The sequence below is a fragment of the Anastrepha obliqua genome, chromosome 3 (genome assembly GCF_027943255.1).
Source record: "Anastrepha obliqua isolate idAnaObli1 chromosome 3, idAnaObli1_1.0, whole genome shotgun sequence".
NCBI lineage: Eukaryota > Metazoa > Arthropoda > Insecta > Diptera > Tephritidae > Anastrepha > Anastrepha obliqua.
Genome location: NC_072894.1, coordinates 2,873,269 through 2,896,897, shown reverse-complemented (window position 1 = coordinate 2,896,897; position 23,629 = coordinate 2,873,269). Strand labels below are relative to the sequence as shown.

Here is a 23,629-nt window from a genome sequence, read left to right as displayed (position 1 = left end):
GCGGCCGCCGTAGCCGAATGGGTTGGTGCGTGACTACGTAGGTTCGAATCTCGGTGAAACACCAAAATTAAGAAAAACATGTTCCTAATAGTGGTCGCATCTCGGCAGGCAATGGCAAACCTCCGAGTGTATTTCAGCCATTAAAAAGCTCCTCATAAAAATATCTGCCGTTCGGAGTCGGCTTGAAACTGTAGGCCCCTCCATTTGTGGAACAACATCAAGACGCACGCCCCAAATAGGAGGAGGAGCTCGGCCAAACATCCAAAAAGGGTGTACGCGCCAATTATATATATACACATATATATATGAATTTGAATTCGGCGTACCAAAATCTACCAACACCAGCTAACATCGTTTTGGTGTAAAACGTAATGTTGCATAGTGTAATTTGTACTTGGAAAAATTACTCAGGTAATGTTAACTTCTATTTAGTGCATAATGTTTGTGTATTCCTACGAAATCTGGAAACTAATTCCACCATATAATTCTAGGTTCATTTATTTGGGGGAAAATTATTGATTAGGGCATGTTTTTATTTGATCTCTTTTCAAGGATACCCTTTTTTTCTTGCAAAGTTTATTAACCTCAAGTACCCATCTTGAGTTTAGATAGAATGCGAGCTATGCGTTATTCATAGGTGGCCGTCATGGCGGCTTCGCTCTCGAGGCAAACACATCGACAAATTATCCTGTAAAATTCGACTGAAAAACCAAAATCAAACAAAATTTTTTTTTTTTCGAAATAGGCTTGCAAAAATATTTTAGACTCATGGGTGTACGCCAAACTTTTTGTTTTCTTGTATGGTGACGACAAATTAATCTCCCAGTTGGAAGATTTATAATTTTTGCAAATGACCTCCTACGTCCATCACACTACTTGACCCTAGTGAACTAGACAGCTGTGGTTTACAAACAGACAAGCAATAGAGCGAGTAAAGCTCAAAATTAAGATTTCCATCATTCAAAATCATTTGTTTGAATTTAGTAAAAACGTTATTCAAAACCCGCCACCTTGTACATACCGCTTTGCACAAATATTAGCTTTTCGCTTGGAAGAAACATTTTATTTTTGTGTTTCTTACTATCATTCATTCAGAACTTTTCATTTCATTCAGCTCACTCTGTGCTTTCAATATTTCCATTATTATGGGAGCTTTTAAAGTAGTGACGTAAGAAGGCGGTTTTGTTTATGCACCCGGTACTTTATGCAAACAGTGGTTCGTATTCTTTAAATTTAATTCAGGAACGAGTAAACGAAAAATACAAGATTGGGACTATCGAATTCGCTGTGACGTCAACGCTATGAATATACATATAAAAGGGAGAGAAATTACTTGTTTGTGAAGCGGAAGCAGAGAAGTCTCAATGACAGGAACGTATGGAGTTTTGAGGGGTACTCGTTTCGCGAGGACTAATCACCACACATACATTTTTCACCAAAAGTTAACAGTAAGGGACTGAATTATGTAAATTTAGCAGCAGTCGATTAGAATTTGTTGATGATTAGAAGCAAAGAATGTTAAGTCGTTTTTAATATGACTATGTAATATATTTAAATTTTTTCCAAATCATTCAAAAATATATATGTATATCAATATACCAAAACACTGGTATGCTCTATGAATTCTGGTCTTAAATTAGTTTCGACTCGAAAAATTAGTAAAAATTTTCATCAAATTTGTATGAAGTTTTAAATTTACTAAAACGCACACTACAAAATGTGAGGTCGTTTTATAATATATTTTGTTTAAATTCTTCTTTTTAAATTAAATCAACAAACATAAAGTTACTTTGATTTTAAATGTTGGCGCATAATTCAAACTTTCTCATCTAAGTTTGTTTGAAAACGGCAACTTAGAACATGTAATCGGATGCCATGGAACCAGAAGAATGATTGACTATCGTGAGCTTTTCACGGATTTATTCTAGGAATAATCTGGTAATTGGAGGCACCATCTTCCCTCATAAACGCATTTAAAAGGCTACATGGGAAATGTTTAGCTGCATGAGAACTATCGATATCGATAACTATGATTAACATTTGATATCGATAACTATGATATGTGTTAACATTTCTGTTCAATAAGGTTTGGCAAGTTGTCAAGGGTCGTTTAATGCCAGAATATCGTTTCCAAAGTCTGGAAATTTACCTTACGATCGCTCATCCAACAACACAACACCACAACTTTTTGGGTCCCCGATTGCTCTGGACTGGAAGGAGATAAAAGAGTGGATGAGTTCGCACGGAAAGGCTCTGAGCGAGTGGTAGTGGATATAAGCATTCCTCTAAACGAATTATATACTACGATTGACTTGAGCGTAATCGCGGAAACCAATAGAAGGTGGTCTCTGACTACTAACTGCAGGGTCTCCGAAGCGCCCTGGCCAACATTGAATACTAAAAGGACAAAACGTCTACTTGGATTCAACAGATCAACTACCAGCGTCCTCACCCGTGTTTTAACGGGTCACCGCACTATTGGCAACCTAGCCAGTAGAATGGGTGACTTCTGCAAGAACTGTGGAGATTATGAAGAAATTGAGTTGGCAAACTGGCTAACCAACCTAACCTAACCTAACATTGAAAACAAATTTTTTTTTCTACTTTCGCATTTATATATGTGAAGACCTTCAATAAAACACAATTAAATATGTTTTATATTTACTTATATTATATTTATATATGCATTTATTTGTTTATAATATTCGACAACATTTTAATTTCAATTCAATTAATTCAAAAAATTTTGTTACCAATACTTTTTGTTTTTGTTTTACGGCGTTACACACTGTGGGAGTTAACACATACATACAAGAACGTTAGTGAATAATATTCAATTTGGTAATATTATATATTTTTACAACAAAAAATAAAAGTAAATATGTCGAATGAGTGACAATTTTTGGCGTGTAATTATGTAAGAGTATGATTTGCGACTATTTTCTAGCGATTCTTTCTGAATCATTAGTTTGCCGAGCAACACACAAAGCGCTCCAATAAATATGTAAAAAAACTAAATATTTATAATATTTGGGAAGCAAACCAATAAGATGCGCCACAATAGGTTTTCCTAAATTCATCCAATTTAACTGACTCATTTTTTTCTCACAATTTCTATAACATCCGACGTACTTCTTGCTTGCATATCGCCATTAAATTATATTTATAACTTATTCGTTTGTATTTTGTATTTATGTATTTGTTTGTTTCTATTTTCTTGTTTTCTTAACATTAAACCCCATCAGCAAAACATCTTTAACATGAATATATTTTATTTTATCTCTACTAAAAACCAAAAATCAAATTGATTATTTAGCATCATCAATGATTAAAGTAAGAGGTTTTGAAAATTAATGTGAAATGCCTTTCTAAACATTTCCGTGGCCTAATTGACACATTTTAGTGTGTTTTTTATTTCTAGAGAAACTCTAAATTCTATGCAGTACATCTTTTAACTAACTTCTATTCTTTGACGTGCTTAAGTTAAATTAAAAACAAAATGGCTATAAAATTTAATTTGAAATTAAAAAATTGTTTTTGTACTTTTTTTAAAAATCAATGCATGTAACAAGCACAGGTAACTGTAATATTTTTTTTATATGTAGGTACGTGACGTTTTTCATAAATATATATTTTTTTGTTGTAATTTTATACTCCTTCGGCCTTACTACACAATAAAATTAGCTTAAAATAATAAACACAATTAGGTTAGGTTGAAGCGGTTGTCCACTGTGAGAGACACCTAGGTTCATAACCCAATGTGATAGTAAACTAAATTATTAAATAAATGAAGTTAAATTAATTTTATCAAATAAAATTGAATAAACTCTGAATGTGCAAAAATAATGCGATTTCACTCTAAACCCGATTAATGCATTTTCAATCAACTTACTGCAATTTTCCAATTAGTTGCTTGCATACAGTTGTATGTGTATACAGTGAACTCAAGTAGAGCTGAACTTAGCACAATATGAACACACAGCGTGGGTCAACTTCACTGTTTTTGACCATTCTGTTGTGTGAGTATTTGAAGAGCTGTATTTTGCAATCATTAGAATTGAAGATTAGGATAAGATTTCACTGATAGCCAGGCGGTGATAAAATCCTCCATAAAGCAGTCGATAACCTTCAAGTTAGATATGCAATGCCGCACATGGAAGTTAAGTGCATTGCTGATGAAGTAGCGAGACTTGGCACTAAGTTGAGTGATGAGTTCACAGATATGGACATAGGCATACGATATCAGATCTGTAAGCAACATATTTTTGAGAAAATTTTAAGAGTAGCGAATGGAAGATTGCGTAATGAAACCACCTGCAGAATCATTCGACTCTCAATGCTAAATGTACGCAATGCAAAATAAACACAACCTTAGCACATTGATTTCAGTTACAATGGGGCACTGCCCAAAGGATGGGCTTGCAAGCACGAGACGAAACAGGACGAACTGACAAGAGGGGGATCTGCCATGAAAAACGCTCTCGCAGAATCGGTATTCACACCACTGAACGTCAATACTGACAAGAATGAAACGAAGGGGTGCCTGTCGACTCAGGACGGTGATAACTGGCTTCAGGTTCATCGATTTTCCATTTGCTCTATGACTGCCCTGCCTTATGGGTGCCACTTCACCCAACCAACCAACCAGTTTAATCATTTAACTTTTATAAAAAATTTATCAATGTAAAAATCGAGAATAATATTGTACCTTAAATATTATATAAATAACTAAATATAATAACTTAGAATTAGGAACTTAGTGATCACAAATTAAAAAAAAATACTTTCAATAAATTTTTATAAAGCTAATCATATATCTTGAGTGATGGGGAAAGAACTATTTGCAGAAATGAGATATTGAAATCACAGCAATTATAATTTCCATGTAAACAAAATTATAAAACTTAAACCATTCGTGGATCAAACAAGTTGTTGATTAGAAATTTGAAATTTAAAGTAGTTCCGAATTCTTATTTTCTTAATATGCCACGAGCAACGAAAAAAAAGGCTGATTTAGAAATCAGCGACTTATTAAAATTTATAATTTTTAAATATTCAAATACATATATGGGTGCAATTTGGCGATTTGCTGTTTGCTTTAATGGACGAAATACTTGATTCGCACGAATCATGCAAATACCTGTGGCTGTAATTGTGTAAGAATGTACTTTATGTATAAATGTGAGCAAGCATATGCATGTGTGAGTGTGCCCCGTAACCAAGCATATTATTACACAAATTTGTACTCATCCAAAAGATATTAATGCGGGAATAAAGTCAGGCTAAATATCCGATCCGAAAACATACGCGATTTGCTATGGAAAATCTCTGAAAATGTGCTTGTGTAGGCAAACATATATGTATGTATGTACATATGCACATATGCATACTCTAGTTCCTATGCTGCAAAGCGCTCGGCTCCAGTTCCTTAGCTCTCTAGCTCCCTCGCAGTGGCAGGGGTTGCAAGTGGCGCAAGTGGTAGAGGTGGTGGGTGTTTATGGTGTATCTTTGGTGGTGGTGTTATTGCATTTGGTTTGCACTGACTCATTTATTATTTAATTATCATAAATTATGCTATATATATATATATATATAAGTATGCATGCATGTATATGTAAACCTTTTGTTTTTCTTTGTTAAATAACAGTCCAAAGCGTATTCGCTAAAATATTACAACTTTTTCATCTTCTGATTGCGCTCAGTGTAACTATTTTCGGCCAGAATCACAAGCAGATTTCAACATTTCTAATGTTCGTTCCTATATTTTTTATTGCAATAAGTTCAAAATTTACACATTTTTTCATGGCTGTCACATTTTAATGAAATATACATTCATAGGTAATTCTATATAAACAGCTTTTTGATATATCATTAAGTTAAATAACTTTCTATTCTTGTCCGGTTCGCTCAACCTACAGATCTCACACGAACAAACGCACGCACAACCAACCAAACATATGTACCTAAGTAGGCGCATATGTACACGTGCATATACATATACATACATGCAAGTGAGTATGAATGCATTTGGCTTCGTGAGAGAAAGCTCTGCGTAGAGTGTGCACCGTTTAACTAGATGTAATTGACAACGAGGTCGGGGATTTATAGTTGCTCCTTCGAGATTCTCTTCTCTTTATCTCTTCCTAATATTCAGCATACATATTTAATTATGTGTAAATATATTAGTATTTATATGCAAGTTTATTTATATATGTATATGTATAGTCTGTATAGGTTTTTGTGTTTAGCATACTAACAAAACGATGATTAAAGTCTCAGGCATACAATAACAACAACAGTTGAAACAGTTAATTATGTAAAATGAATTCGTTAATACTTAACAATGTTTACAACAGCACATAAGTATGTAGTACTTGCAGAAGTGCATGAGTATATATATATATATTTGTGTATATATGTATAGTGCTTAGAATAATAACAACTAATTACATACATACATACAGTAAGTGTAGAATGAAAATGTATGCGCTGCTTGAACGCGAACAACATTCCTTTGATATGCTTTTACCTTAAAGATAGTTCTTGGTTGGTATAGATTTTTGCTAAATAATAATTTCTAGTTTTTTCTAATGCTCTTTTTTTATTTTTTTTATTAATTGAACTATTTATTTTCACCTCCGACGCATTGCCTACAGCTCTGTGATGAATTGAACTGCAAGTGGCGCCATTTATCTGCTTAATTGCAATTGTGATCCATCGGGTTCAGAGACCTTGTTCGCTTACAAATCATCACCTAACCGATGCATTTCGTCCAACATAAAGTCAACATCTTGCTCGGTCACTGCGGCAGACGAGATGATCGAGCGGAAGAAATTTGGCCGGCGATCGTCCGGCTGATAGCCAACCATCAATGTGCCCTTCTGCATCATGCGTCCCTTAATGATGGGGCAGATCTGCAAAGTGAAGAGGTTAACATGAATACTCGTATATGTATTTTATTACTATGCCGAAATTTTTATATTGCAGCTGTAAGAAGTCTTATGAATACCATAGATAGTCCTGATATATGTTCTCACTTTACATTTTGAATTATTGTTGATTGATAATATTTAATTTCTGTAGTTCATTCAACAAAATACATATTTTTTAGACATGAGGTAAATTATTTTTGTCATTAATGTAACTAATTCTGAAATCTAGAAAGATTTACCGTTAAAAGTTATTGTGTTTAAAAATGTTCTGAAAATATGGGGGCATTCTTTGTGGAAACAGAGAAATTTCCAAACAAAACAAAGCAAAAAAAAAAAAAATAACCAAAGACAGCACCAGGACATCCAGTTCGAACTAAACATCTCAAGGTTATATTATTAGCTAATTTGGAAAACTTTGCAGCAAAATTTCTGAAAACAATTAAATTTTAGTTAAATTTCAATTGGTTGGTAATTTTTCTGGTGTGGCCATTGCAAAATTCTTTATAATTCATAAATATACCGTACTCTTCAAGCCGCTTTGCGGCAACGGTTTTATACGAGGCTGTTTCCAGTAAGAACAAACATGGCGATCTGGCAGCTGACGAGTGCCACAAAGAGTGTGAAAATCCCGATCTCTTAATCGTTGACGATGGGACAGTCGTTTCACCACCCGACCATGATGGGGTGCGAATAGCGATAACGCGGATAAGAACAACAAAGCCGCGGGGGGCGATAGACTGCCGGCTGAGCTATTCAAGCCAGCCATCAACAAACTTTATCAGTGCAACTTTAGACCTGAAAAATCCATAATTGACCAGATATTTATAATATGCCACGTCTTGGAAAAGGCTCATGTCCGTCCTTTTGAACGATGGCAACACCCGAGGCGTCCTTTGGTGTGTTTGGGGAAAGATTCTGCGGAAGATTTCTGGACCTCTGAACTTTGTCGATTGTATAACCTATATGAACTTTACGACGATATAGACGATACAGACGAATATAGCGAATAGAGATCCAGCGGCTCCACTAGCTAGGTTATATCGCCCAAATGGAGGTAGCAGATGAAGAGGAAGGCCTTCTTTTCGTTTTTGACATTACGTGTATGCGATGAAGTATCTTGGTATCGACCCAAGCTCCTTGTTTGTAAATATAAATACTTATACATATATACTACAGACATTTTTTCGAATAATTTTGCCGAATAATCAACTATTATTTAACAATCGGTATTATTTGCCACTGTCCGTAAAAGTAGGATTCCGTCACATGGATGACATTTTTGGAATCACATATCTGAATTCTAAAGCGTATCTTAACATACTTTTACCCTCGACGTATTCTATAGATTTCCTATTACTCATATTTTTTTAACTTACCTTTGCCAATTCCACTTCCTTTTTCTTGTCGTGTGGCACGCCGCGCAAGCGTTTTGGTATGTACCAGAAAGAAACGTTGACCAACTCTGGCTCGAGTATCAAATAGAAGCGGTCGGGCTGCTCCTTGATACGTCTTACTTGGTACTCTGCGAGTTGCATCAAACGGTCCTGTTGACGTTCGAATCCCTCATTACCTTTCGAGCGCCACTGCAGCCACAATTTGAAGATGTCGTTGTGGCGGCCGCACTGGATGACCTTGTCGCCTGTGTCGTAGCTGATGTCGTACTGCTTGTCGGTCATGAAAAGATACTCAGCCGACATCTGATTACAGCTAATCAGTAGACCCTGCGAGTGTGAAAGAGCGGAAATGTTGAGGAGTAAGCAATGAGTGTGGTGTCAAGTGAAATTACTGTAGAGGGGAAAGTGCTGGCGCGTGATGGCCGTGTGGGAGAAAGTGTACGGACAATAATACTGAGTTTGAATGTTTGCTAAAATTACTGAGTGCTTTGCACAAAGCTTCGCAGCAGATTTAGTTCTCACGCATTTAATGCGCTTTTCATGTTTACTCGATGCGTGTAGTTGTAATTGTAATTCCTCTCAAGGCTGTCAGACTATTTGCTTGGGGGATTAGGAAAAGTGTTTGCTGGAAGCTGTATTGGACTACAAATATATGCATGTAAGTAGTAAAGATTTTAAAAGATCCGAACAAGAATGATTCTAAAAATGCGAAAAATTAATGCTTTCTTTTTTCACTTATACAGTTAGTTACATATGTATGTGTTGCCTATGTACCATATGTATAACTCTATGTCTGCCATGAGGCTTTCCAGCTCAAATTTGGCAATATGTCAAGTTAAAATTTTAATTAAAATTCCTGAACTGACAGTTTGACTTTGCCACGGCTGGCATTTGCTTTCATCAGCAACTGTGACCAACGCGAACATATTGTATGAATGACTTTTGTTGTAAATGTAGCTGATGTTGCACATTGCCGAGTTATAAGTTGGTGAACGATTTTGGGGATGATTTTGTATTGCCCTTGGGTTGTACATTATTGAAATTTCCAATATGAGGAAACACAAGTCATGCCGCAGACCAGACTGAGAGTTGGTCTGCACGAGAGGTAAATGCTAAGCGTTATTTCGCGGTGCGAACTTTCAACGAAATTCAACGATTAGTTGAGTTTTACGTAAAATTTTCACTCACGAATACATTTTTACTAAATCAATTACTATAGAAATGTCTGGTGTTTTTTAGCTGCATGCGAACTATCGATATCGATAACTATGGTTTGATGCTGATAACGGCAAACTGTGTTGACATTTCTTTTCAGTAGGGTTTGGTACGTCATCATGAATCATTTAACGTCAGAACAACGCTTACAAATTGTGGAAATTTACTTTGAAAAAAAAAAAAAAATAAATCTGTTCGTGAAGTTCAAAACCGAAGTGTTGAAGAAGTCGCCAAAATATCGATTCGTCGTCATTCTTGTTGGCCTTTATCCTTCGACTACGCGGAAAATTTTACGTAAGGACCTTTAAGTTTACGTACTCATTAAATACAGTTCGTGCAAGTATTGAAGCCAAATGCCCAACGTTTACGTCGAATTTTCGCTGATTGAGCTCATTTAGATTTATTATTCAGATTTAGTGGAAAAAGTAGCCAAAAATTGGACTCCGGATATCATATTCAAAAATTAAATGTTACAAATTTTATCTACCAGATTGTGATAAAAATAAAAAAAAATCATTCCGAAAATATTTTTGTTTTGTATTATAAATCTCAAGCTCTTAAAAAAACATCCTTTTCATTAAAATATGTAGGTAAAAAAAAAAACCAAAATACCAAGAAAAAATGACTCCAATGTTTTCAATTCACTATGCCTCCCTACAGATTGGTCCTTAGTGACAGTCAGGTTGCACTAAAGGCCCTAGAGACGCGAAGCAAACCTCAAAGATTGTTCAAGAATGTCAGAAGAAACTTAATTATGTTGCAAGACGGAATAAATTTGCACTTATATTGGTTCCGAGACACCGCGGTCTTGAAAAAATTAAATTGCCGATGAATTGGCCAACTATGGATCAGTGGTTATCACACAGGGACCAAAGCCAATAATCGGAATTAGCTCTGCAGGAATAACGAATTGAATCCGTGATTATGTATGCAATTTACATAAAGAACAATGGTCGAGTCTAGAACTGCAAAGTGTTTTGTGACAAGTCCGAACAGAAAGTGTCGAACTTTCTTCCATAACTTGAAGAAAAGACGGTATTATTGCAGGGTACAGCGCAAGGAGTCAGCATATGACCACCATTAGAATCGTTGAGGACCCGATTTGCCTGTCTTAGCTAGAGGAGGCGCATAGTACTAAGAATTTTCTCTGTGAGTGTCCTGTCTTTGCTAGAGCAAGGTTACGAATTTTAGGTTCCGATGTCCTGAGAATGAGTAATATGCGTCCTCTCAAACTGGAAGATATTTTCACATTTGCCAAAGAATCTGCAAAATTCTCACAAGATTAGCTATCTTTGTCTCTGTCTCTGTCTCTATTCTATCCTATCTCTTTCTTTCTGCTACTTCTCTCCTTGCCTCCTTGACTATCTACCCTTTCTTTCCAGAGCTTTGAATACAATGGGCTCTCGGTGCTTCTTCGCCCGCTTTTTTCAAATTTCAATTTCAATTGCATGCGCCACTAAGTAAAAGATAACAGACATTTTTATCTGTTGATTCATTGTTAATAGATACCGCCATGAATTTTTTATTAGAGTTCGAGCCAAAAAACAAGTTTTAATTATCTTCAGGCCCCTAGCCACGGTGAAATCAGCTTACGATTTTGTTCAAATATTTTTTATCTGTGTTAGTAAAATTTTGTGTACATGTTAAGAGTCTTCCAATAGACGCGCCTAGATTTTGTTTTTAAATAAAATATGGATAATGCAAGTTATTTCAGGCTTCACTTTTTCTTTCAAAATACGGCTTTTAGCAATTATATGTGCAAAATGACATCATTTAAATGCCCACCATTAGCACGTCTACAGACTCTCGAGAATTCAAGTTTTCAAGGACTCCCTCCCAAAACATCGTTTTGAGTTCAGCAATCCGAATGCTGTGTTTCCGCTCTGGAACTACTGTTGGCTTATTCACAGAGACTTTAATTTTCAAAAAACTCGTCGACGGACCCAGTTTAGTGATATTTGTTCACCAACTTTTGAAGTGTCGACTTATGCGAACGATTATTTCCTTAAAAAAATCCACGAATTTGGTGATATGCAGTTCTTAAAGATCGAAAATTTTCATAATAAGGAAGGAAATCGTTTGTAAGTTGTGGATCTCATTTCGTTAACAAGAAACCAAAATATCTAAGCACTAAATTCGTTTAAGCCACTGCATTTCTTATCTTTTAAAATAACCGACGACTTAAATAAATTTAATTTTCACTTAAAAAGTATGGAATAGTCGTAAAGTTTAATAAACACAATTTGCGTTGAGTTAGTTTTCCGCAAACGTTCTCAGTTCTTTCAAAAAATGTATCTTAAAAGCTTATCAATAAATGGAAAAGTAAAAATATTAAAAGCTCTACTTACATCCTCCTTAAAGTGTATTGTGGAGCATTGCAATAAGGCGCCCATTAATTTATGTGGATTCCAGGTGACCGAGTCAACTCTAAAATGGGTATAAATTTACAAAAATGAAAAATATAAATGAATTATTGCATAATTGGCCACAACTGCGAATGCATAATTATTAAGTAAATAAATTTAATAAATTTCTTTTGCCACAATTAAATGCCATTCAGTAACAAATTATAAGCAATTAACGCCAGCAGCCTGACTTACAGGTAGTCCGAGAAGCAGGCTAGCAGTCAGGGGTAAGAACAACCCTCGCAATGGGTGTGCATAGCTCAGTCTCCTTGATACTATATATGCACATGCATACACACATACACCTATATATTTACACTCTAGCTATGGTTGTTGAACGGCCGCAGCATTTAATTCAATTCAAACAACACTACAGGGGGAAGTGGGCGAAATGTCACTCACTAGGGGTGCGCCTGCTAAACATCCCTCTGGGAGCTATTTACGGTTTCCCACACAGATGCTGCCAACGATGCCGTTGCTTGTACTTTTCAATGTGTGCGGAAACAATGTCTATACTGCGGCGGCTGTAGTTGTGCTTCAGCGGGGAGAGTAGGTCGTTGGCGGCATGCAGTCTGCTACACAAGGCCGTGATGTTATCTTATTTGTTCGGCAGTACGTAAACACTCCAATGACATTTGCCAGATTTCAATTGCATCGTTTATACAGAATACACAACTCTATACATACACACCACATGCATGTTTGTATGCGTTCAAGCAGATTGCGACTATTTGTTGTGTTCTTGTTGAGGCGTTTGTTGGTTTTTGCGTGTACGTTTGGGTGTAAGTGGCATATGAGTGCTCTTCATCAGGCTCATCAATAAAAGTTTTTGCATGAGGCACTGCTGCTATCCACAGAGGGAATTGATAGTGAATTGTGAGCAGCATCTCACTTGTGGGACATATCGCTACCTTTTTTATTAACACTTGCCAAATATTGGTATTTGGGCGGTTTAAGAAAGATTAATCGTATTTCGATAAAGATTTGATAAATAACTAAGTAATAATAAAGAGAACTTTTTATGAAATATATTTCACCATCATAGACCATTTGAAGTACTAAGCAACCACTCTTAAGTACTAAAAAAATGCAAGTGGATATATGGGAGTTCGGCCTGAAGAAAGTTTCATATAACGTTTCCATCGCAGCTTACTTCACCAACATCTATTTGATAACGTGGACAAGCTCCAACTTGTAAAATAAATAAATAATTGGCGCGACTTCTACTCGTATTAGGTGTTTGGCCGAGTTCCTCCTCTTATTTGTGGCGTGCGTCTTGATGTTGCTCCACAAATGGAGGGACCTCTAAATGGCAGCTTGTACTCTCAGAGGTTTGCCATTGCATGCCGAGGAGTGACCGTTATTAGAAAAATCCTTTTATCATCTGTGGGTTTATAACCCGGACCTTATGGTACGGTAGTCACGCACAAACCCATTCATCTAAGGCATGCGTTAATTTGGCCAACGTGTTCTTATAACAAGAATAGAAAGTGTGAATGAACCCCTTTTTGGATTAGATTCAGTAACACTGCTTCATATTTTCAGAGATGGACCCCTCACAGGACATGATTGCTTTATATCATACCTTTATAGATTTAAGCATGAGGACGATCTGTGCGAAAACAAGTTATGGATGAAGATGAACACTACTTTTTTTCTGTCCACGCCTTGCGAAGAGGTTGGTGAAAACATTTTTAGAGGTGTGGCTAAGATCAAATGGTTAATCGGCTCTTAGCGAATTCGAAAGAAGCAGCTCCTTGGTTGACTTAAACGAGGTCATAACAACGGTTTGTGTACAAAAAAATTGAGATTGTCCTGGTGATATACGAAAGAAATCGACACAGTTTCCGTTCCCTTCTGAAAAGCGACTGATTGGACAAGTGTGCGAAGTGAGCGGGCCGAATTGTGCTGCTCTGTCCCTGTCCTCTGTAACGTGGGAGTCGAGGTAACTCTCAGAGTTTTGGTTTTCACCATAGCTGACGGCCAAACATGGTAATCTCTAATAATAATGATTTTCTATCTTTAGTGTGCTTCGACCTAAAAGATCTTTGTGTGAATGGAACTGCTACCTTAAGGGGTAACGCCAGTGTGAAAATTCAAAAAAATCGATTTTTTTTACGTAAATTGTTAGTATAACTACTCAAGAAAATGTGATAAAAATTCGCTTTATTCCCGATTCTATGTGCACTTAAGTGAGCGACCGTCGGTACGGTTTTTCTCGAAATGGCGCGCCGCGGCGTTTTTCTGGCAACGATTTCTCGAAGACTAATTAACATATTTAAATTTTACTTTTTCAAAATTTTTGTTGTCGCTTGGCTATCGTTTAAAAATTTTGAAAATAACTAATATTTTTTTGGGCTTGTTGAAAATCACAAAAATGGTGAAAAACGCACATCGAAAATCAAATCCCCACCATTTTGCCAAAATAAAAAAAACAAAAAAACAAAAAAACAAAAAAAAAAAAAAAAAAAAAAAAAAAAAAAAAAAAAACGGCTAGCCAGTAAAACGATAGCCACTATTGTGTAGATTAATAAAATTTTTGGTTTTTTGATTTCAGATGATTATTCATTACTGTATCGCTGCCACCAGATGACGTCATTTTAACTCATAACTCGTTACGTTTATTTACATAAAGTTGTCAATTTTTAATATTTTTAAATAAAAATTTACATCAACATAGTATTTTAATTGGCCGTTAAGCCATCAGTGAGTTAAGGGGAATAACATGCTTTTTTGGAGCGTGCCGTAATTGACTCTCTGATGGAAGCCTGAGCTATCACCTCCACGCGGTAACGGCTGGAAACTTCTGTGTATTTGCTGGTTGTCGTAGTTTGTTATTTTGTTAACAAATGCTTTAATCGACAAATACGCAGAAGGCTAAGATAGACAGACTCCTAATCCAAGGCGGAACAGCATATGCCGAGGGATGCGTGGCTAAGAGGGTGCTTAGTCGTGAATATGCGAACTCCGGATACCTGGTGACCTCCGGTTTTAATCAAATGCCTTCCCGCGGTACAAGGGCTCTGCCGTGGGTGACCTCACTTCCCTAACACTCGTGGGAATCACATGGAAAAACTAAAAGAAAAAACAAAAACCAAACACGACGAATCTGCTGCTGGGCAATCGTCGTCGGTCAACTCGACCGAATCAGCCATCGGGCTGAATAACCCTCTTTCGGCTGCGCGCAGCGTTGTTGGACATGCGCCTAGTCAACCTTCAACAGCATCTACTTTGGCAGGTGCTGTTGAAAAGAAAATCCCCGTATCAACATCCACACAATCTAAGGAAGACCGACCTCTCCTGGCTCCTAGGCCAACGTCGGAACTTTCAGAATCCGGTCATGAGTCAATGGACTCCTCTGATACCGACACCCTGTGTGGAGACAACAATAGTGTTGTCTCAGAAAAATCTGGATGCATAGTCATTGGTTCAGACCTTGGTAAACTGAACCTAACATCTGGCTTCGTCAAAATGAAGTCAGCTGAGAAAAGGCGTTTCAAGCAAGCGATGGCAAGTGGTCACTCTAGAGAGAAGGCTCTGGAGATAGCGAGAAACGCCTCCACGGCGAAAAGAGTGCGCTCGGAAGAGTCAGCCAAAGAAACGCCAGGTGGCAAAAAACCCAAAACGTCTTCGCACGTGGGTAGGCCAACTTTTAGCCAAGTGGCTAGCATTGTTCGGCTGGGTATTGTCCCTTCTGATCTAGCTAAGTCACCTTTTAACAAAGAACAATTGGTTCTTATCCAAGAAACGGTTATTGACGTAATGATCGAGGTCGACGACAATAACAAGCCAGTATTTGAGGGTGCAATACACAGGAACGGCTGGTTGCTGTTTCTTTGCTCCAATAATGACACGGCCAAATGGATGCGAAGCAATTTCGATCTGATTAAGAAGAAATGTGGGCTAGAAATGATGCTCGTGGAGGAAAATGATTTTCCTAAAGCGTTCATCGTGAGGGGTCTCTTCCCACAGAGTATTGAACTCTCTAACGAGAAAATTCTTGCGACCATTGGGGTCCAGAACAATCTAGCAGCCAAACACTGGAAAGTGATTCAAAGGTCGACCGAAGGTGCCATACTTCACCTTATCATGGCGGTTGACGACGAATCGCTGAGTAGGCTAACAGAGCTGAAAGGCAAGATTGCATATCGCTTCGGCCATGTGCGCCTTATCCTCAAAAGCAATAAAGCGGGGGTAAAGGCAGAGGAAAGCGTTGGTACAGCAGGGCCACTGGGCGCGCAAGTAGTACCTGCCGCAACATCCGTAAGTAGTGCTGCTGGGCATACTGATGAAACGACACCCAAAGAGGAAGAAGAGGAGAAACCCTCAACAAGCAAAGCGGCGTTAGAGCGACAAAACGCGATAAAGGTCGTGAAAAAGGCTACCGCTGCAGCTCGGCACACACAGGTGCCAAAGCAAGCAAAACCACGGCCGGTGGGGGGTCATAAGGACCACAAAAACAAGGGACCTCGGGGCGCAAGGCTCCAGCACCTTGTGGCAGAAAATAGCCACAAATGAGCACATTGAAGGTGCTACAGGCGAACTTGCACCATGCCACAGGGGCATCAGCCACCATGTGCAAGAGATTCGCCGAGGAAAAAATATCCATAGCTCTACTACAAGAGCCGTGGGTATTTGGTGGTCAAGTTAAAGGACTATCTAGCAAGGAATGTAAGTTGGTTTACTATCACTGCCCGCGTCCAAGGGCTGCGATAATGATAGACAATAACACTAACTACTTTCCACTTTCAGAGTTTGCCAGCCAGGATCTGGCAGCTATCCAAATAGAAATCGCAACGGAAAAGGGGACACAGGAAATTGTTTGTGCGTCTGCCTACTTCCCGGGCGATTCCAACGATATACCTCCTGTAGAGGTGCAGGCGCTTATTGAGCACTGTCACTCACGGAACATACAGTTCGTGATCGGATGCGATGCAAACGCGCATCACTGTATCTGGGGCAGCTCGGATGTCAACAATAGAGGTGAGTCTCTCTTAAATTATCTGTTAAGCAAAAACGTAAACATTAGTAATAAAGGTACTAAACCCACGTTTATTAACGCTATTAGAGAGGAGGTACTAGACCTTACTCTAACAAGCCCATACATTGCTAACTTTGTGAGAAATTGGCATGTGTCTGACGAAGCCTCTTTGTCAGACCACCTACACATAAGGTTTGATCTACCAGGCAGAAGGGATCTCAGAAATGAGGTCTTCGATCCTAAAAGAACAAATTGGAAACGATATCAGGAATTACTAGAATCAAAGGTTGATTCACTGCCTATCAACATAAGTTCTGTTGGTGAACTAGATGAGGCAGCGTTTCAACTAAGGGATACAATAATTTCAGCATACCACGAAAGCAACGTAGTCAAAACACGTAATGTAACTAGAAAGGTCCCATGGTGGAATGATAAGCTTGCCAAAATGCGTAAAGAAACAAGACAACTTTTCAATCGTTGTAAACATACAAAGGTATGGGACGACTACAGGGTTGCTCTAACAAATTACAACAAAGAATTGAGAAAGTCTAAACGCGAGTCATGGAGAAGATACTGTGAAAGTATTATCGAAGCGCCAGAGGGCGCCAGGCTCCTTAAAGCTTTGTGCAAGGAACACTCAAACGGTGTTACAACTTTAAAAAGACCAGATGGGTCGTATACAAAAAATCGGAAAGATACTTTGGAATATATGCTTCAAGTACACTTCCCGGGATCTATAGATACGTCATCGACAGTGGGGGAGGATCAGTTAACACCAGACCAAGGGGTCGTGGCTAACAAAAAATCCTGGAGTCTGTCAGGACGTATCTTTACCCCAAACAAAGTACGATGGGCCGTTGGGTCCTTCCAATCATTTAAGGCACCAGGGGTAGACGGTATTTTTCCAGCCCTACTCTTACGAGGGATAGAAATACTAATAAAACCACTTGTTGCCATTTTTAGGAATAGCTTTAGTATGGAATACATACCAAACGTTTGGCGTAAGGTCAACGTGATATTTATTCCAAAAACGGGCAAGAGGTCCAGTGAACTTCCAAAGTCATACAGACCTATTAGTTTAACTTCGTTTCTCCTAAAAACAATGGAAAGATTGGTGGACCTTCACATTAGAGAAAATCTAGGAAAGAACACACCTTTGCATAAATCGCAATACGCATATAATAAAGGGAAATCTACAGAAGAAGCTCTTCACTTTCTCGTATCAAGGATAGAGAAAGCTCATTTCTCTAAGGAAATCGCCTTATGCGCATTTTTAGATATCGAGGGTGCATTTGATAATACAGATTATCGCTCGATTGATAGAGCATTACAAAATAAAAACATTGACAAGCCGACCATAGGGTGGGTAAAGGCAATGCTGGAAAGCAGAGAAATCAGCTCATCTCTAGGAGATGTATCAGTCTCAGTCAAAGCATTAAAAGGATGCCCCCAGGGTGGTGTTTTGTCACCTTTATTATGGTCCCTGGTTATTGACGACCTCCTAGTCAAACTAAGTGAGTTAGGCTTGGAGGTAATTGGCTATGCTGACGATATTGCAGTGATTATTCATGGCAAATTCGACAGAACAATATCCAGTATTATGAATCAAACATTAAATTTCATTCTAAACTGGTGTCGTGCAGAAGGACTTTCTATAAATCCCAGCAAGACTATTATTGTACCCTTCACAAACAGATATAAGTTGGACCTTGGTTCAATTACTGTCGAAGGAACAAATATAAACTATTCCAATGAGGTCAAATATTTAGGAGTTGTTCTGGATAAAAGATTAAATTGGAACTCTCACCTTAAATCGGTGATAGATAAAGCCACCAGAGCCATGTGGGCATGTCGCAGTCTCCTGGGGAGAACATGGGGTATTGACTCCAAAATGATTCATTGGATGTATACAATGATGATTCGACCAATCATCACCTATGCGTCCCTTGTTTGGTGGCCCAAAACCACACAAGAAACAGCCAAGAAATTACTGGCAAGTCTTCAAAGGCAGGCCTGTTTGTCTATAACAGGTGCCATGCGAAACTGTCCCACAACTGCAATTGAAGCGATAGTAGGACTATCCCCACTGCATATATTCATATGGAAATGTGCAGCCAGAAATGCACTAAAAATGCAAATCTTGTCAAATAAGGAATACAGTGACTTTGGTCATATGAGTATTCTAAGAAAAATACCGGATAAGGATATTAGCTGTTCAGTAACAGACTACATGATTCCGAAACGGGTCTTCAATAGAAATTATGAGATAATTATCTCAGACCGTGATGAATGGGAAATTGGAGGACCTTGGGTTAACCCAAAAAGTCTAATATGGTTCACTGATGGTTCAAAAACAAATACTGGAGTTGGTGCCGGGATCTTTGGACCCAACACAAAAATTTCAGAACCCATGGGCAAATGGCCCAGTGTCTTCCAGGCCGAAATCCAAGCGATTTCGATCTGTGCACTGACAAATCTAAAAAGGGGTATCAAAGGGGCCCACATAACTATATATTCGGACAGCCAAGCGGCACTGAAAGCACTAATGTCTCATTCTTTGGAGTCGAGACTAGTGGAAGAATGTGTAAACAATCTTCAAAAATTAAGTACAAAAAATACGGTTGTACTTTGCTGGGTTCCAGGTCACTCTGGAATCGAGGGTAACGAAATTGCTGATGAACTGGCAAGGGCTGGATCGACATCAGACCTTATAGGACCAGAACCATATTGTGGTATCAACTGGGCGGCAGCTAAATCCAGGGTAGACCAGTGGGAACATACTCTCAGAATAGCTTACTGGGAAAATAATCTGAAACTTCGTCAAGCCAAGAGGTTGGTTAGACCCTTTACCTACAAAAAGGAACTGATTAACTTACGAAAAGTAGATATCAGGAAAATAGTAGGCTTTCTTACGGGCCACTACTATCTAAACTATCATCTTAACAGAATTCAACTCCTCAGGGACACTGAGTGTAGACTCTGTCTTGAAGATGATGAAACAACGGAGCACTTATTGTGCGAGTGCGTTGCACTGGCTAGAACCAGAATGCAAATTTTCCACCGTGATCAACTGGATCCGGAAGAAATAAAGAAAGCTCCTATTACAGATATACTAAGGTTTATACGTATAGCAGAAAAATTGTTGGAAGAACATGGCTTTCAACCAACTCCTTTCCAAAGGCAGAGAACAACTAGGCAAACTAGAACCTGATGTAGTGGTCGGGCAACTTTCGCGGATGATCAGAAGGATCATCCATATTAAATTAGGTAGCTTGACACAAAAGATCTTTTAGGTCGCAGTGTCGGTCATTGGACCACCTACTAGGATAAATTAAGTAGTATTTTAATACATATATAATAAATTGCCTTTTGTCCGATCCTCGAATAATCATTCCTACTTACATCAGGTTCTATTTAACCTACTATAGATATTCCTTGCCTTAGGTTGGGAATTGGTTGAAAGCTGAATTCTTTCAGTATAATCAGCCTTGTGATAGATTACCACTGACGAAGAAAGCCAAAATAATTTTATTCTGCAGATTTGTAAAGATGAGGAAGTGGTTAAATTTATTCGGCACTTTCTATGCGAATGTCCGACTCTTCACTTCAAATTTCTGAGGAATCACTTCTTCGGGATCTAGACAGTTTGGATACAGACTTGCTAAAAAAGCTGATTGGATTTATCAAAAGATTGCGAAGCTGTATGAACATGTAGGAAAAGATAGGAATGAAAAAAGTTGGCTGTGCACCACAATAGACTTCTGCGGCCATATAACTATTAACGAGAGAATTTATCGTAGTACGCCGTGCGTAGTGTAGTGACCTTACCTCAACGGGATTACCTATGATAAAGATGTCGGGCTTAGAGGTTTCGGGCGTTTTCTACCCCTAACCGGGTCTAAGAAAGTGAGCACAATCATTCTGAAGCACATTCTGCTACGAACATCAATTTTGAATCAATTCTCTCTCCTTAAACTTATTTTATAGGGAGCGTAGCTTCTTTGAAGTGCCGAATGATAAGGTACATGGTATGAGAAGATATGCAGGTATGCACGATATTCATATTGATTTTACTTGTGGATTACATTGAAGTGTGGGAATTTGATTTTAAGATTCCGATTGCGCATTTCGCCAGGTGCACCGGCCGCTCCGGCTCATTGCAAGTAGCTACAACGCCAATAAAAACAACACAATAATACAGCAAAGGAGTGATTTTTTCAGTTGTTGTAATCCTTTTGTTCCAATTTGATGTTTGCTGACATTCTTAATGCTAAAATGCACAACAAGAAAGAAGATTGAGCGCAAAGTGCGGGTCGCATGAGGTGGGGTGAACAGACCCACATACGTATGGTGTATTTTCAACGCCTACCCACTGTCAGCGGCAGAGTGAAGGCAACAACGGAAAGTACAAAATAAAGGGAATGAAGCCGCCGGGATGAGAAAGGCGATTGAGGAGTGAGTGGTGATGTAATTGATGGCGGCGGTGGTGGTGATGGAAATTGCGCTGGGTTTATGTAAAATAAGGCCAACACTTCGCATCAATTACGCACACATTCTTGCGTCACAAAACACTGTATCGAAACCAATTCATCAGGGTTTAAAGGGAGTTTGAGGAATTTTCGATTAAAAAGTTTAATTCGTTGTAGAAATACAGTTGATGCTGTTGCAGTGAAGCGTTGCGTTCCTAGAATAACTCCGAGCTGGAATGTTAAATTCGTGCACGGTGGAATGCAATAAAAACAATGTGTGCATTACTCCTTTGCTATTTCTGTAGATATAATGCATTTTTCCCCATTCCATCCAGCTAAAGCACTGTCAGCTTAACTTAAGCCCACTTCGTTAAAGAAGCTGCCATTCCCAAAAAATGTATGTAACTCGAGTAAGAACTCGTTTGAGATGGAGGCATGGGCTGCCTTGCCTGCCTGTCTGTTGTTGTTGTTGTTGAAGTTTGAAAGCTTGCGGTGGCACTGCGGCAACGCTAATCCTTAAATGGCCTAAGTACTCGCAAATTGATTACCATATCCATCAACGCCCGTTGGGCGCCTAATGCCATGCTTTTATTTTTCCAACTCTTAGAATAAAGTAACCCAAGTACGACATTGCAGTATTTCGTTGAGAGTAACCACTAATCTGGCGGCATTTATGCGCCTTCTGCTGCTCGAGTTCAATTATGTTAAGTTGTGGTTATGCAAGTTGGTCGTCGTTCATAGCGGTTCGTGTGTGTGTGCTATGCATCTACTTTGGTTGTAGCTATGTTTTAATTGAGGCTTTCAAAGCAAAGCGTTCGAATTGTATCATTAATTGAAGGAACTTGACAAGCATCAGGCCCCAACTCATTTTTGTAGCTGCGAAAATTGCATGACATTTGATTAATGGCTGTTTGGTGACAGTGAAAAGCGCCGACTGCTTTTGAAGCGATTTGGTGCACGGTTAAGTGTTGAGCTTCTTTAAATTTAATCGATTTAAATATATTTGTTTTACTTAATTTCCTAAAAGATTCAGTTCGAATATATTTGTAAAAAAATTAATTAAAATAGTCGCCCTTTCTTCCACCGCCATAGACGAAATTGTTCGAATTTCTCTTATGGAAAATCTTCTCAAGGAAATCATTCGCAAATTGCATAAAATTAAAAAGCCTCGCGTATCACAAATCGGGGGAGAAGCACCTGAGCAGAATGTTGGTGCCCTGTTGTTATTACTGGGTGCACAAATAAGTTTTAATGGTTTTGTATTTATGACTTGGAAAATTTGCTCTGAAAAAATGGTGCACTCTGTTTTATTCAGAGAATAACCCTATGACCTTTCCCATCTTTCATGCACCCGGCTGAAGGGCCACCAAAGTTTCCATTAGGACATTTTCAATATGTAGCCGAGTATTGCTGTGCAGAAATATTGATTTGGCACATCTTTTAGCAAATGGATGCAATTGCATCCGTCGTTGAAACCTTAAAATTAGCGGCTGCAAACTTTACTAGGCTCTTTTTGAGTTCTTTATCGCTGTGGTAAAAATGGTATCTTGAAAAACCATTAGCATATCTTCGTTGATGAAGTGGTTTCCTCATTTGCTTCACACAACAATCGATCTATTAGCTGCCTTTGCTTCAAATTTTGTTGGTTCAAAGATTGGCATTAGTTACGCCATCATTTGTAAATCCATCATAACTTCAGCATCGTAATTTTGAAAATACTCCCGCGTTATCGCCTATCTGCTCAGCTATAGTAAAGCCAATATTACTCTACGGTGCTCTAGTGTGGTAGACCGCGTTAAGAAAAAAGGCATATGAAATCCCTATGGACAGTATTCAACGTTGAAAGCGCTTGAACGTTGAAAGAGCACTCAACCTGCCACCGAGTGACATAGTAGCAGAATTGTATAGCCTCCCTGACCACAGCAGGGAAGCCATAGATCGATTGGCCGCAGACAGATGGTTGCACATCTATAACCGGATAACCGGACATAAAGGCATTTCAGGAAAGGAAATTGTAGATGAGATTGCGAAAAGCGCTGTTTACATAGAATTTGAAGAAGAAAATGACATACTGAAGTCTTTAAATACGATATACAATGGCATCGTAGCGGACATGAAAATACGGATAGACAGGAGGTTGAGCAATCCAGCCACTTGCAAAACCACGAAAATCATGTGTGCACATTATTTAGAGAAATATGGCAGGTTCGTACTAGCTTTGTTTAGAAAGGAA

At 38.4% G+C, this 23,629-nt stretch overlaps 1 protein-coding gene across 3 annotated transcripts in view; it reads right to left on the bottom strand.

Moving 5' to 3' along the window:
• Positions 1-4,713: 4,713 nt before the first annotated feature.
• The window catches only part of LOC129240783 (glutamate decarboxylase), a 67,143-nt gene continuing 48,227 nt past the window's right edge, over positions 4,714-23,629 (bottom strand). For all 3 annotated transcript variants that reach the window (XM_054876765.1, XM_054876764.1, XM_054876766.1), the window contains exons 6-8: positions 11,890-11,968; positions 8,309-8,653; positions 4,714-6,914 (exon numbers count right to left, since the gene is read on the bottom strand). In XM_054876765.1, the coding sequence (XP_054732740.1) occupies positions 6,741-6,914; positions 8,309-8,653; positions 11,890-11,968 (598 nt within the window). In that variant the 3' untranslated portion in view covers positions 4,714-6,740. The remainder of the gene's footprint in view (positions 6,915-8,308; positions 8,654-11,889; positions 11,969-23,629) is intronic.